Below are 15,760 nucleotides of genomic sequence, written 5' to 3'. Positions count from 1 at the left end.
TATTTGCATAATAGGTGCCCTAACGCACCTTGAAAAATCGTTAGGTGGCGACTCTTCTCCTTTAGCACTCTATCTCCCATTCTAAAAAGGAGTTTTCACAACGTCGAATCCCGCTTTTTGCGAAGAAGAAAAAAAACGGGGCGCGACAATCACCACCATCCTGAATAAGCAAAACAACTCGGGATGCACCACAAAAACAATCCACAACAAAAACTCCAGCTCTCTCCTAAAATGGGGTGAGTTGATCCCATTCTGCTTATGGGAGATTTGGCTCATTAGAAACAACAATTGTGTCAATGGGAAAAGAGAGCCAGTTTCCTGTAAGAATGTCATAGTTAGAGCTGTTAAATTCATTCATGTGGTTGGTGAATGCACTAACATCCCTACCAATGTCTTACATATCAAGTGGCATCCTCCCAAGAGAGGCCACTATAAACTCAACACAGACGGGGCAACCCTTCAAAATGAATTTATAGGTGGATTAGGAGTAATCCGAAACGGCAATTGGGATTGGGTGATGGGATTCTTGGGGAAAATAAATTACACCAACACTCTACACTCTGAACTGACAGCTCTAATGCAGGGACTAAGAATGGCAGTCTCAAACAACTTCATGCCATTGAAGGTTAACATAGACTCAATTGAGGTAATACAGAATATCAATAAAGGCAATCTAATTTATGAGACTATTGTATGTGAATGCAGGTAACTCCTAACAACACTGGGGCATCCTCAAGTAAATCACAACTACAGAGAAGCCAATAAGGTGGCGGATAACCGCCAAGGAAGCAAGCAAGATGAATGAAACAACAACAAACTTTTTGGTAGTTCCTCCTATGTTTGCCAATGAAGCAATATGGGCAAACATCCTAGAAACTATTTTTGAAAAAAAAACAAGGGGTTGTAATATTTATAATGTAGCGATAGACTACACTTTTTTTGTGGAGGTTGATACCTCTCCAAATGCTTCTGTTGAAACAAACAGCCAAGTAGCTAGTTAATATATATATCTTGTTGATTAAAAAAAAACTCTTAAGTTACAATTGAACCCCAAGTAAAAGACCAGAGAAGGAGATTAGTTCTTCACAGGCTCAGTTGTGAGACCAAATCCAAAGGGAAACAGAGGATCATAATGTGGATCACCAACATTCATGGGAAGCTGGTCAACTGACTTGAACCAAGTGCGTGCAAGTTTGCCTGTGAATCCATAGTCACCAAACAAGACATCAGCAACCCCTTGGCCTTCACTTCCCGGAAGCCATGCAGCCACGGGGGCCTCTATATTTGCAAGATACGGCTCAATCACAACTGGACGCCCGGACATGACAACTACCACACATTTCACGAACCCGCAGATGTTATTGATAGTACTCGGACCAGGTTCAGCTATAGTAAGTTTTGCACTATCTCCAAACATCTCCGCGTAGGGCGTCTCGCCCACGACAACAATGGCATACGAGAAGTGATTGGCCTTTACAAAGTTTGCATCTGGATTGTCCCGGTAGACGACTTGCGTAGATGGATGGACTGTGTTTTTCACAGCAGATAAGATTGTAGTTCCTGTATTTGTCCAAATATGTGAGAGCTTGTTCAGTAATCACCAAGCATAATCTCAAAAATAAAAACCAAATGAAATGACAGTAATCTTTATGAGTAACTTTATTAACATGAGAGCAAAAGGGTTTAGATCATTCTTTGCAACTCGTCTAAACAGCAACTCTTCTTGAAGCCAAAAATATTTGGTCTAAAGTTTGTAGAAGGGGCCAGGCAGTATTCAAGTCCCGCCAAGACTGAAGTTATCAAAACCTTTTTAATTCACCTTCCCAGTTTACTCCATCCCAATTTACATTATACCCCAAGGAAAAAGTTTGACAAGTCTAAGAATAAAATAAAAGATGAGACCATGTAATTATACTCTTGGGGGTCCTTTGGTTCGAAAACAAATTATACATGGATTATAGTACTGGGATTAGTAATGCAGATATTAGTATTACATGACTTTCATAGGCTTCAAGAAAAAAGAAAAGGACACTTTTGTCCTTTTGATGCGTTATCCATGTATAAGTTACACAAGGATTAGTTATTCCCCGTTGATAGTGGTATAAAGCTATACCAAAATTGGTGTATAACTTTAGTCTTTATACAAGGAATAACTTTACATGAATAGAGAAGTAAACCAAACATTATAACTATTACAACTCCTTTATACCATGATTATCTCTTGCCATCAAACTAAAGCTTTAACTAATTCATCTAAAATAACTGGTGCTAAGGTTCTTTTTGAATCTCTGCTCTAATCAAACAGTCATTAAGTCATAGTTGTTCTTTCATCAAGTTGGATGAAGCCACGTGTATGTGTCTAGCAGAGTGTTAAGGTGTCAAAATCAGTTGAATTTTGATGTGCACTGCTCAAAGCGCACAGAAGACGTTGAATTTTATTTGTACTGAATAATAATGTCAGAGCGACAACAAATAGAAATCTGTAACGAACACCTCTAGAGGTTGCAAAGCAGGAATCTCAATAGTTCAAAATAACTGCTAACCAAAGTGCTATGTTGGACAAGATTTTGATTCACATCGGCTCATATACAATGGGCAGAGTCAAGAGAAAGAGCTGTGGGGAATCAGAAAGATACCTGTGGTAAGATCATTGCCTCCAATTCCCTGCCACCCTATAGTCCAGCCTCCGCACTGGTAACCCAAATTGTCAGCGTGACTGCCAGCAACAAGTATCTTTGCCACTTTTTTGGGAAGGGGAAGTAGTGGCTGGCTAGTAACTTTTCCATTCTTCAAAAGTACAAGTGATTTCCTCACTGCTTCTCTTGCTAATTCTCTGTGTTCCTACAGAAAGAATTTAAGTTGAAAGAAAAGGAACAAAATCAAGAAAGAACCAGGTGAAGAGAATTCGCATTACACCAGAAAGAAAACTTATGATTTTGACGGAAGTTGTCTCGCACCCCCTTGGGGGAAGCTTGTCATGATAATTTTTGTGAATGGGGAAATTACCTGGCTTCCTAATTGGTTCGCTAAGCTGAGATCAGCCAGTGGGTTCTCAAAGAGACCCATGACAAATTTAACCCTTAATATCCTCTTAACTGCATCGTCAATCCTGCTCATGGGAATGATATTGTTCCTTACTTGGAAAGCAAGATCATCAAGGAATTCAGTCAAGTTCTCCTGACCCATAATCTGAGACAATCAATTACTAAATACATTAGGAAAGTAAAAAGTGATTACAACTTGAGTTGACTAATGATGATCTAATTGTGTCAGTTTGACAAGAACAATTTAGAGGGAAAACAATGAGTAATTACATATTCTATAACAGGCAATTTTGTTATTAATCTTTTAGACTGACCATATCAATTCCAGCAAGAACTCCAGCCTGAATAGAGTAAGAGTAATTCGCACGGGGTGGATCAGTGATCTTGTCTATAGCCTCCCAATCTGAAATGACAAATCCCTGAAATAAAGGCCAGCAGAAAATATGATGATCAGCAATTTCCCCACTATGTTCCAATCAATTGAACTCTTAGAAGAGAGCCAGCTCTTTTACCCTAAACTTGAGCTTTCCCTTGAGAAAGCCAGTGATTAGACCACGGTTAGCATGCATCTTCATGCCATTCCAGCTTGAGTAAGATACCATTATTGTCGAAACTCCCTTCACAATGGAATCAATGTAGGCAGGCATGTGGATATTAATTAGCCCATTCACATTGATAACAGTGTTATTCTCATCAATGCCCTTGACAGTGCCACCGTCGCCCACAAAGTGCTTAGCACAGGCTGCTACTTTAGTCCTTGAGCACATTAAGATACACAATCATGTCATTGGAGAGCGTATACCAAATAGACGTAACGGCTAAATATGGTTGAGGATGTGTAATGAAATGAAGGTTACAGCTAGATGGAAGTTAAATCACAATTCTTTGCAGTCAAATGAAGTTACAGTTTTCTTCAATTGGCCCTACCAATTTCCTTTAGACAAGAATATTTAATTTTAGTCTTAGCTGGACATGCCAATGAGTTCACCAAACAGAGTCAAAAAGGACAAGGATGTGAAAGACAAGAAGTTCTTACTTTCCTGCGACAAAAGGAACACCTTTACGGGAGTTAGCTGGAATATCTCCTTGTAAACCAGGAATGATCTCAGTCATTGCTCGAACAATTTTATGGTCTTCACTGTAGCTTTCGTAGCACCGACCCCATCTTGGATCTCTACATACCTATAATATCAAGCAAAGACAAACTCATATTTATAATGGAAGCAATCAAATAAAGACAATATATGGATTACATATGATGTTATGGTACTCACTGCGATGCATGGTGCAAAAGTATAAGGGATTCCTGTGGCTCTGACTTCAAGGGCAGTCGCAGCCCCAATCCGCTTCACAAGCTGCGGGTCTCTATTGCGAAGTTGATATAATTTCAAGTATCAGTAAATGAGATGAAAGAACTTCAAGAGCCAATTGTAAAATAACCAACTAATTAATCAACTCTCTTCTACATGTAAGGAACAGGTCAACAAAATATATCTTCAAATTTCCCTTATTTGACTATGATCTTACCAAATTTTGTGCAAACAACATTTAAGGCACAATAAGTTTTTAGCCAGAATTTTGAAGACACGCTTCCCTCTCACACCAATCGGTAAAAAGAAATAGGGCAGGAAGTCTCAGCATCACCCCAGTTTGTGTAAGAAAAATTGATCAAAGGTTCAAATACACAAATTTCCAACACAAGATGTAAATTCAACTTCTCCACAAGAGTAATCTAGTCATTATTAGGGTCAATTACTCAACCTCTCGAAATGACTCCTGCTGAGAGATATTCTGGGAAATTTCCTAAATTAACATGTCAGCCATCTCTCAACCCCTCCTCCCACGTTCACGCAATGTGGCTTGAAGAATCCCCCGGCATATAAGATCAATTTTTCAAGCCTATTGGGTCCAAAAGTTGAAGCATGGACTATATATCACAAACACTAACCATGTGCATTACTTCTAATTTCACATTCATTATAAACATTTACAAGCAGAATGCCGCTCAATAAGTTGCAAATAATTGTTACTACCATTTCCTTTACCTTGTGACTCCAAGGCCAACATTGTGTGGAAAAATTGTGGCTTTGTAGACATTGTTGTGCCCATGGACTGCATCAATTCCATAGATCATGGGAATACCAAGGCGTGTTGAAAGGGAACCCTTCTGAATCTCATTAACCATCTTCACCCAGTCTGCAGCAGTAGCCTTAGGCGCTGGTGCACTTCCTCCACCACTCAGTACACTCCCTGCCACAATACAAATTATTCACACTTCATCAAAACCAGAAAAAGGTAGCCTTTCATTCAACCACCTTTACAATATTTCGGAATGTATCATGGCTCTATCTATTCATTAAAAAAAAAATAAGAGTTATGCATCTCGGGTGAACAAATAGGCGTGGGGAAGAGTGAGAAGAGGGGGCTACGAGCCCTCTCTCGACGAAGGCCAATCCATAATTTTAAGCCTGTGAATGCAGAGAAGTACCACTTCACCCTCTATTTTACTACTCTTTTGTAGCAATTGATGCCTGTCTACACACACACACAGAGGCTGATGGGCATGTTTAGTGGGTTCAACTAAACCCAACACGGAACATAGATATATGCGCGAAAAAGCACCAAAATTTCAATAAATATTAAATATTGAACTCATAACTTAAAAGTATAATGAGTTAAGTGCTAAGAAACTTAAAGATTGAACTCATAAATCTTGGATTCGCCTCTGACACACATACAAACACATTTAGTTAATAAAAAAATCTCCAAACATATATTTTTAAAATTTTAGTAAAATGATGTCACCATAATGGTAATGTAAAACCTCAAGATTTTTGTTAAAAAGCTTACCAATGAAGTATTTCTTCATGATCTCAGGTGCAGCAACATGTCTTTCAATCTGGGTCATCTGACCAATTTTCTCTTCAAGACTCATTCTGTTCATCAAGTCCCTTATTCTAACATTCAATGGCTGTTTTGGGTCCTTGTACTTCATGTACACTGCTTCAGTAACACCAGCACACAAGAACAAAAGCAGAAAACTCATCATTGTTGCTGCAAATTTCCCCATTGTTAATCTCCCTTGGTGAGCTTTCTGTTAATGTGAAGAGCTCAAAATGAGTAGCTTTAACAGTACGTCAAAAAGAAAAATAAGAAAGGAATAATCTACTCCCTCTCTTGTACGAGGAAGTATTTTATTATGGGAGGGCTAAATAGTACTCACAAGTGTATTTTTTTATAGTTATTTGAACACATATTAAAATTCATCTTTTAATATTAATTAAAATTAATCATATTAATATTATTTTATTTCTTAAAAATATAACAAATACTTGTAGGCTTTTGTTCTGAGGCGACAACTTTATAAAAAAAATATTAATTACTTCTTAATATCTAAAAAATCAAATATTATGGACCACAAGAAATATATCCAAAAATTAATTAAAGTGGTCTAAAGGGAGTAAGTTTTTTACTAGTAACAGTCTTCAAATTATTTTAATTTTAAAAACTACTTCTCTTCATTTTAAAAGAGTTGAGAGGTTAGGACTTGGGAGTAGGAGAATATGTTGATTTTATGCTTAAAGTAAAATTTACATAATTAAAATTAGATATAAGTACTACTATAAATTTATTTTTATTATTAAATTATTTCATAAATTAAATAAATAAGATACGATAAAAAAATTATTTGATTCCTCAAATAATATTGTATAAATAGAGCTAAAAAGTCATATCTAAATATACTATACTACCAATCTAGTGCACTTTATCTCAATACGATGATAAAAGGATACTTTCTTAATATTAATATTATAAATTATAAATGATCATAAAGTCCCATTTTCTCGAAGTTTGATTATGTTCGTCATTCGACGGACTCATCATACTACAATTACTTTTAGAAGGAGCTAATTTATTGCAAGTTTGCAACTCGTTCATTTATCTATTTTAGGTACTATAGTCTATACAAACCGGTAGAATCCATAGTATAGTTTCATTATCACTTCGTCAAACGGTCAAATATATCTCTATATTTTCAAAAATGGTCTAACAATACACATTCTTATATTACTGAGTTATTTATACCCTTACAGTCATATTTTGGGTTCAAATATACACCTCATTTAAACGGAGAGACACGTGTCAACGTCCTGTTAGTCAATTCTAAATATCTTCTAATTAATTAAAAAGACTCATTAATCATACCCGAAAAAAGAAATTTAATTTTTTGTAAAAACTGGAAAAAACTGAAAATATTTTTATTAAAAACTGAAAAAAACGAATATATATTTTTTTTTTCAATTTTTACAAAAAAACTGCTTTAGAAAAAACTGGAAAATATTTTCTAAAACAATATTTTTTTAAAAACTGAAAAATTAATTTTCTAAAGCAATTTTTTTGTAAAAAATGAAAGTTATTTTACTAAAAACTGAAAAAAAAAATGAAAATATTTTTTTTCCAGTTTTTACAAAAAAACTGCTTTAAAAAAAGCTGGCAAATATTTTCTAAAATAATATTTTTGTAAAAACTGAAAAAAAAAAACTAAAAAGCAGTATTTTTTGTAAAAACTGAAAAAATAATTTATTTATTTTTCAGTTTTTTTCAGTTTTTAAATGCTTTAGAAAAAAAATCAGTTTTTTTTTTCAGTTTTTACAAAAATATTATTTTAAAAAATATTTTTCAGTTTGTTTAAAGCAGTTTTTTGTAAAAACTAGAAAGAAAGAAAATATTTTCGTTTTTTTCAGTTTCTAGTAAAAATGTTTTTTTAGCTTTTTTCAGTTTTTACAAACAAAAATTATTTTTCGGATATGGATAATGAGTCTTTTTAATTAATTAGGAAATATTTAGAATTGACTAACAGGACGATGACACGTGTCGCTCCGTTTAAATGAGAGGTATATTTGAACCCAAAGTATGACGGTAGGGGTATAGATAACTTAATAGTATAACGAGAGGTATTCTTAGATCATTTTCAAAAATATAGGAGTATATTTGGTCATTTGCCGTTATCAATTTTAAATATATAAATTTTAATATTTAAAATAAAAAATACTATACTAATATTCAAATCCGCATTAAACGTAAGGAATATTTTGAATTTTGTATTACGAAACCGTAAAGACTAAAAAAGGTGTAGTAAAGCAGAACGAAGGAACAGATCTGAGTGTGGTTAATTGACACATATACAGCTTTTATCAAAATGGAGCCCACCGCCCCCACGGAATTTCTCTTTTCCCCAGGTAGGGGCGGTGGGGTGGAACTGAATGAGGTTTTTGTTTTGTTGCTGGGTCAGGCTACAATTGGAAAAAGTTTCAAATTTGTACCCGTTTATATTTGTCTTCTGTCTATTTTTGCCCCTGCCGTTAATAAACTCTTTAAATTTATCCTAACCTTAGCAGCCCTATACTGTGGCAGTTGACCCCTCCAATTTTTGTCTATGTACAATGCTAAGTCATATTAAAAAAAAAATAAAAAGTTGCAAAGTCAGATGGCCCTAGGGAGGAAACTTTAAAATTAGGGCTCAACGGGATCTCATTAATCTGCCTTAGTGCTCACCCCCTCCCCCACACGCGTCGTCCTCATCACCACCAACACCCTTCATCTCCCCCAGAATTTTTCATTTATTTTTTAATCATTTTTTCTTTTTTATTCCTTTTTAAACTTTACTTTTTTCCCTTCATTCAAGAAATGATTCTCACATGATTGATACAAATAATTTTCAAGTCTACCACCATTCAATATTAGAACACAACTTCCAAAAAAAAAATCAAATTTGAAACACTTCAAGTTCAACAATGGTGAAGCCGATGAACCGCGTTTAAAGTTAATTTTCAACTGAGTTTTAAAAATTTCAATCCTATAACAGTTACCAAATTAATCCTCAAAGTTTAATTCAACCTCATATGCAGAAAATTCCAACCCAACATGAGGCTTTAAATTTTCGATAATGGGCTTTCAAATCTCTTACTTGAATCTGATCCAGCAGTAACGAACACATGAATTTAATTCAAAATCTGAAAATTCAGTTATTATCATGTTATTTTATTTTGGCTAGATTGTTTGCTCGATTTTCTAGTTCTGGGTGAAATTGGGCTGAAGGAGGTGACATGATATTTTGATGAGGAAGAAAGAGATGTAAAGTAAAAGAGAAAGAAAATGGAATAAAAATAGAACTAAAAATGAAAAATAAACAGATTTGGAGGGGAATGGGTCTGGTATGGATTAAAAATTGGTGGATTTTAAGTTGGAAATTGGTATTAAAATTAGGGGTGAGTGAATGACCCCATAAACTTGACACATTCTATGGTGAATGACATGTTGTCATCTGATTTGCCATCTGACATGGACAAAAATTGGAAGGGATCAACTGACACATGGCATGTCCGTTAGGATTAGGGGCAAATTTGAAGAGTTTGTTAACGGTAAGGGTGGAAATGGACGAAAAGTATAACGGGGGACAAATATAAACAATATACAATAGTAGAGGGACAAATATGGACCTTTTCCCAATTTAATATTTTCTATAGTAATTACGTAGACTACTGTGATGTGAAATGTAATTAGTAAAAATAGTGAAAAGTATAGTGTACCCCTCTAGAATAAGAATTGGTACATTTAGCCCAGGAAATTTCAGTTTATACACTTCTTTCCCTTGATTAAATGTCAACTATAGCAAAGATTTACATGTATGGATTCATAAATATAGATGTCAAATGCAAAATCACGTTAAGTTACTACTTCTCTAAATTATCTTTACTTTCAACTTTCCAATGCAAGTTAGTTAATACAATTTTACTAGTAAAACAACATTCTAAAGAACCACGTCAAGTCTTTCGAGTTTGGTCTAAATATTTGATCTTTGAATTTAGGGTGCGTTTGTTATGAAGCAAAAATATTTTTCAATTTTCTTATGCTTAGTTGGCTTAAATGTTTTAAAAAAATATTTTTCTCATTAATTCATTTTTCTTCAATTAGAAAAAAATATTTTCCCTATCAAAAGAAGGGAAAATATTTTTCAAAACTCTTTTTCAACCTTCTCCGCCATATTCCCCATCCCTACCCACATCCACCCCCTACTGATGGATATAAATTATTCATGTAATTTCATATGTAAAAAGAAGTTTTAAAATAAAATACTATGAATAATGATATCCTATCCTTGCATATTTTCTAACAAATCTTGTAGGAAGAAGAAATTATGAAAAAGAATGAAAGAGCCTAAAAGACAATAGAATGAAGCAAAGTCACAGTTGCACACATCATCTTCATATTCGCAAATGTGGAATATACAAAGTTCATAGATTTTGATTTGAAGTGCGATTCATCGTTTTGATGTTGTTTGATGTGGTTTGAAACTTCGACTAAGTTCATATTATATTTTGGGACATGTTGGTATAATTGGTTAAGGTCCCGAGGTTTTCGGGTGGATTTCAGAAGGTAAACGGAATGGCTTTCGGACAAAGAGGGTTGCTGAAAATTTCTGTTGCAGAGCTGTTCGCCAGAAATATCTGGTGCGTGGAGCCAATGTTGGAAGCTTATATCTCGTAATCTATAAGGAATCTGAAAATATTTAAAACATCAAAGTTGTAGCCCTTTGATTCTAGTTTCCAGAAAGGTAAACCATTCTTTATTTGAACATTTTTACAAAAAGCTAATATGGATTGAATGAAGGCTGGTAGAGCAGTTTCGCCAGAAATTTCTGATGCGTAGAGCCGATTTTGGAAACTTATATCTCGCAATTCATAAGGAATCAAAAACTTATTAAAACATGAAAGTTATAGTCTTTTGATTCTAGTTTCCATAAAGTTAAACCATTCATCATTTAAATATTTGTACATAAAGTTATGATCGATTGAATGAAGGCTGGTGCAAGCAAATTCTGGTGTGGACTTTTAGTGACGAAAAATGGACTTTTAGTGACGGATGGGCAGAAACTTAAGGACCAAAAATTATCATTTCCTTTATTTTATTTTGGATTTTTAAAGCACGGTTCTTGGACGATTTTCACGGGAAAATATTGGGGTAAGTGTTCCTTATCCTATATTGATTATATTTCATGATTATATACTCATTTACACCATGAATCCATGAATTTATGGAAGAAAAATCAAGATATTTGCAAAATCTTCCAAAAATAAAAATTTAAGATTTGGAGGTCGAGTTATTATCGGAATTTGATAAAATTGGTATGGTTGAACTCGTATCGGAATGGGTGTTCAGATTTCGTAAAAATTATGTCGGGTTCCGAGAGGCGAGCCCCGCGTTGACTTTTATTGACTTTTTAGAATAAATTTTCAAGTCGATGTTTTATTATCCGAAATTATTTTTGATGAATTTTAATAAAGTGATACAATTAATTTGGATAGATTTGAGCTGTCCGGAGGTCAATTCAAGAAAGAAGGCTATTTTGGAATATCGGTCCAACTTCAAAAAGGTAAGTGTCTTGCTTAACCTCGAGTGGGGGAATTACCCCTTAGGCATCGAGTCTTATGTGCCATTTGTGAAATGTGAAAAGTCGTGTACGCGAGGTGACGAGTATGTACTCATGCTTATATGTGCAAATTTTTTTGAGTTAAAGTCTTGGGCATATTGTGTAGTAAATTAGATAATTCTTGGTATATATTTAATCATCTAATTGCCATGCCTCAAATCACAATTATTGAATATGTTTTTATATGACAATTCGATGTAATTATTACTTGTATAGTTATGTGATTTCCGTGAGTTTGACGGTTTGATATTTCTTGGAATTTGATTTCATTATGAATTTTTCCTATGCAAATAATTAATTAAGCAAGCTTAAGAAGAAGTCTTAATTGGATTATCTAAATTTGGATTAATGAAGGTGTACCTTATGTTGATTATTTTTCTATCTCTGTTGATTGTTTTTGAGGTTTTATATATATTGTGTGGAGCCTTGGGCTATTTATTGTGAAATTAATTGATTTTGTTATATCTTTGGAATTAGTTTTGGCCATTGTGCAAATTGTGATATGAATTGATTTTTGTTACGTTGTCGTGATAGTATTCCATGTAAATTATTGTGTTAATTGAGTTATCATTGTGAGGATATAAGGGTGGCATCTCACTGTTGATATTATGTGGGCATAAGGGAGGCATTTCACTGTTGTTATGTATGTTGGGGTATTGTCTGGGCGGAGCGATAAGGGTGGCTATTGATATTGTCAGGGCGTAGGGATAAGGGAGGCTATTATAGGAGTGATAAGGGTGGCTATAGGAGAGATAAGGGTGGCTATTGTCAGGGATGATATGTGATGATGTGGGTTGTTGCGTTGAAAATTTTTATGTGATGTTGTGATTTTCATTGTGTTTATTTTTATATCTTGTACAATTGGTCTTGTTATTGGTAATTAGTAATCGTCTGATTTATGTTGAAATTGGGGTATGTGGCCATTGCCAGGCGGATTATGATATGAAAATGTGGGCACGAGGTGTCGTGAGTAAATAATGATGATAGTGGCACGTGAATTGTCCGTGCAGTTGTGACATGAAATGAGGGCACGAGGTGCCGATGAAATATGATGATTTAATTATAGTCACGAAGTGCCGTGGAAATATGAAAGTGGGCTGAGACCCGTATTTATAAAAAAATATAAAAATGGGCCTAGACCCGTAGTTGTATGATTATGAAATGAAGTGTCACATGGTGACTTTTTAATTGAAAGAATTATATTCAAAATATTTATTTGAAAGGATTTTTATTCAAAAAGATTTATTTGAAAGAATTACATTCGAAAGGTATTTTTTTGAAGAAATTATATTTGAGAGAGATTTATTTAAAGGAAGTATATTTGAAAGATATTTATTTGAAGGAATTATATTTGAAAGAGATTTATTCGGAATAATTATATGTGAAAGATATTTATTTGAAACACTTGATTTAATTGGGTGTACTTATATTTATAAATTGTTGAGCGTTATTAATAGTGTTCTTGTTGCACTTATTATTATTTGTTTCCTATTATTTTGTATATCTTATTACACAGGCTATTAGACTAGTGAGTGTCTTTACTGTACCTCGTCTCTACTCCACTGAGGTTAGTCTTGATACGTACTGGGTACCGACCGTGGTGTACTCATACTATACTTCTACATATTTTTGTGCAGAGCCAGGTATTGGAATATTAGACTCGAACAGAGTTAAAGTGTGATCGTAAGGATTCGAGGTAGAGCTGCTTGGTCGTCATAGTTCCTTGGAGTCTTTCCATTTTATTGTACTGTTAATTATTATTCAAAAAGTATTGAGTATTAGATCCTTGAGATCATTCCATGTATTCAGATAGAGTTCGTGACTCAGTATTACCAGTCTTGGGAGGTTTTCATATTTGTTTCCACTGTGGGTTTCGATTATCTATTTTAAAAATAAATGGCTTGACATGTAATTATAATCGGCTTACCTAGTCTTAGAGACTAAGTGCCATCACGACGCCTGAGGTGGGATTTTGGGTCATGACAGCATGTTCATAGGTTCTACGAGTCACGAACCAGTCTAGTAGAGTCTTGCGGATCGATATGGAGACATCTGTACTTATCTTTGAGAGACTACATAACTGTTAGAAAATTTCCACTTCTTTCATTCCTGTCGTGCGGATTTGTTGATTGTGGAATTTGAGCCTTTGTATCTCTATTCTCTCACAGATGGTGAGGACACGCGCTACCGGTTCAGCTGAGCAGGCACCCGCGCATTCTGCTAGGGCCGCAAGAGGCCGGGGTCGAGGTAGAGGTCGAGGAAGGGCAGGTGCCGCGACTAGAGCACCTATCAGAACAGCAATTGAGGAGCCGCCAGTAGCTCCAGTTGGGGGCCAGGTACTAGAAGCACCTGTCATTACCCCCGGACTTCAAGAGACTTTAGCACAGTTCTTGAATATGTTTGATACGTTAACTCAGGCGGGATTGATCTCTGTTACTCCAAATATTTCACAGATTGGGGGAGTAACTCAGACTCCTACCACCCGTATTACAGAGCAGCGAGTTCACATTGGTTAGGTTTCGGGTGTAGTACCGGTACAACCCGTTATTCCGGCTCAGCCTGAAGTCAGGCCAGAGGCATCAGAAGAAGAACAAAAGAGACTTGAGATATTTAAAAGGTATAGTTCACCTATTTTCAGTCGCACAACTTCAGAGGATGCCTAAGGATTTCTAGAAAAGTGTCACCGTATTCTCCGCACTATGGGTATTGTGGAAGTGAGCGAAGTAGCCTTTACTACATTTCAGATGTCAGGCGTAGCGTATCAGTGGTGGCAAGTTTATGAAGAAGGTAGACCAGCCGATGCAACATCACCAACTTAGGCTCAATTTTCGAAAATGTTTTTGAAAGAGTTTGTTCCCCAGACTCTCCGAGATGCGTGGCGCACAGAGTTTGAACGGTTGCATCAGGGTACTAGACAATGTTAGAATATTCTATCAGGTTCAGTGAGTTAGCCCGTCATGCACCTATCTTGGTTCCTAAAGTCAGAAAGCGAGTCCGCAGATTCATTGAGGGGCTCGATTATGATCTTAAAATATGTATGGCTCGAGAGTTGCAAACTGATACTCTATTTCAGCAAGTAGTGGAGATTGCGAGGAGGATTGAGGGTGTTCTTGGCGAGGAAAGGGAGTATAAGGAGGCCAAAAGGTCTCGAAGCTCTAGAGGGTTCAGTAGATTTTACTCTTCAGCTATGACCCATTATGGCGGAGGTTCGATCAGTCGGCCAGCTCAGTCCTCACAACAGATTACTCGGGGTACCCCAGTAAGTTCTTATAGTGCACCACCGACATAAGATTTTTACATTGGTTATTCTAGTTATCCGGCACAGACTCAGTACGAGCAACCGCGACCTCAGAGGGGATGTTATTAGTTTGGTGACACTAGGCACATAATGAGAGATTGTCCCAGACTTGGGAGGGGTGGATTTTATCAGAACACTCAGACTATGGGCCCCAGTGCAGCTACTACCCCACGTGCACAACCAGTTAGAGGTGGAGGACAGACGGGTAGAGGGCGCCTAAGAGGTGGAAGCCTGACCCGTTGATATAATCGCTATGATTTGGCTGAGTCCGATACACCAGATGGTGTCGTTACAGGTATGATCCTGTTATAAAAGGATATTTTTCCTTAATTTGATTCGGTTCTAAATATTGAGGCGAGTCCTCCTATTATGCTCCGCTTATGGGTGGGCATTGTAATTTTGTGAACCACTTATATGTTTATCCCTGTTGGGAGGTTTGATGATGCTAGCCCGTGTCTATCATTTTATTTTTGGGCACCATTGAGGGCTATAAGTCCAAAAATAATTTTTATTATTCATTACAGTGGGTTTGATATGTTTCGGAATAATTGATTCCAATTTTATGAATTATATGCCCTACCGGTATGAGGGTTCATTATGTGTTAAGAAAAATATTTACGAAATTTATTGAAAAGAAGAAAGAAAGGAAATTGAAATTTCAGTTGGCACAATATGCAAAATACTTGTGATTCGGAGTTGAGGACGAGATCCTCGCATTTTTATATTTTGTGAAATATTTAAACCGGGCTACAAGACGCAGTGGAAGTTATATAAGGACGAGGTCCTTGTGGTGAAATATTTATGAGTTTAAATTCTCCCTTTGTGAAGTTTAATTTGTACTAAAGTACTAATAGAGAGTTATGCCTGATAGACTTATGTGATAATTCTTTTATGTGTTTTTGTACCATAATTGTGCCGTAGTTATTG

General features: G+C 35.6%; 1 protein-coding gene across 2 annotated transcripts; it reads right to left on the bottom strand.

Annotated features, from left to right (window-relative positions):
* Nucleotides 1-802: 802 nt before the first annotated feature.
* Nucleotides 803-6,234, bottom strand: LOC107784216 (uncharacterized). Of its 2 annotated transcripts, none has more exons than XM_016605299.2 (9): nt 5,895-6,234; nt 5,090-5,294; nt 4,319-4,409; nt 4,081-4,226; nt 3,557-3,800; nt 3,359-3,463; nt 3,007-3,189; nt 2,637-2,841; nt 803-1,560 (listed from the first exon to the last, which is right to left on the bottom strand). In XM_016605299.2, exons 1-9 carry the CDS (start codon nt 6,112-6,114, stop codon nt 1,076-1,078), a joined length of 1,884 nt encoding a protein of 627 aa, XP_016460785.1. In that variant the 5' UTR covers nt 6,115-6,234; the 3' UTR covers nt 803-1,075. The 2 variants fall into 2 exon arrangements, with proteins under 2 accessions (XP_016460785.1, XP_075099831.1); XM_075243730.1 differs by lacking the exon at nt 5,895-6,234 and adding an exon at nt 5,533-5,657.
* Nucleotides 6,235-15,760: the final 9,526 nt, after the last annotated feature.

This window comes from Nicotiana tabacum, chromosome 22 (assembly GCF_000715075.1).
Source record: "Nicotiana tabacum cultivar K326 chromosome 22, ASM71507v2, whole genome shotgun sequence".
NCBI classification, from domain to species: Eukaryota; Viridiplantae; Streptophyta; class Magnoliopsida; order Solanales; family Solanaceae; genus Nicotiana; species Nicotiana tabacum.
Note: the sequence above shows the minus strand (reverse complement) of the source record. Positions and strands in the feature narration are given on the sequence as shown.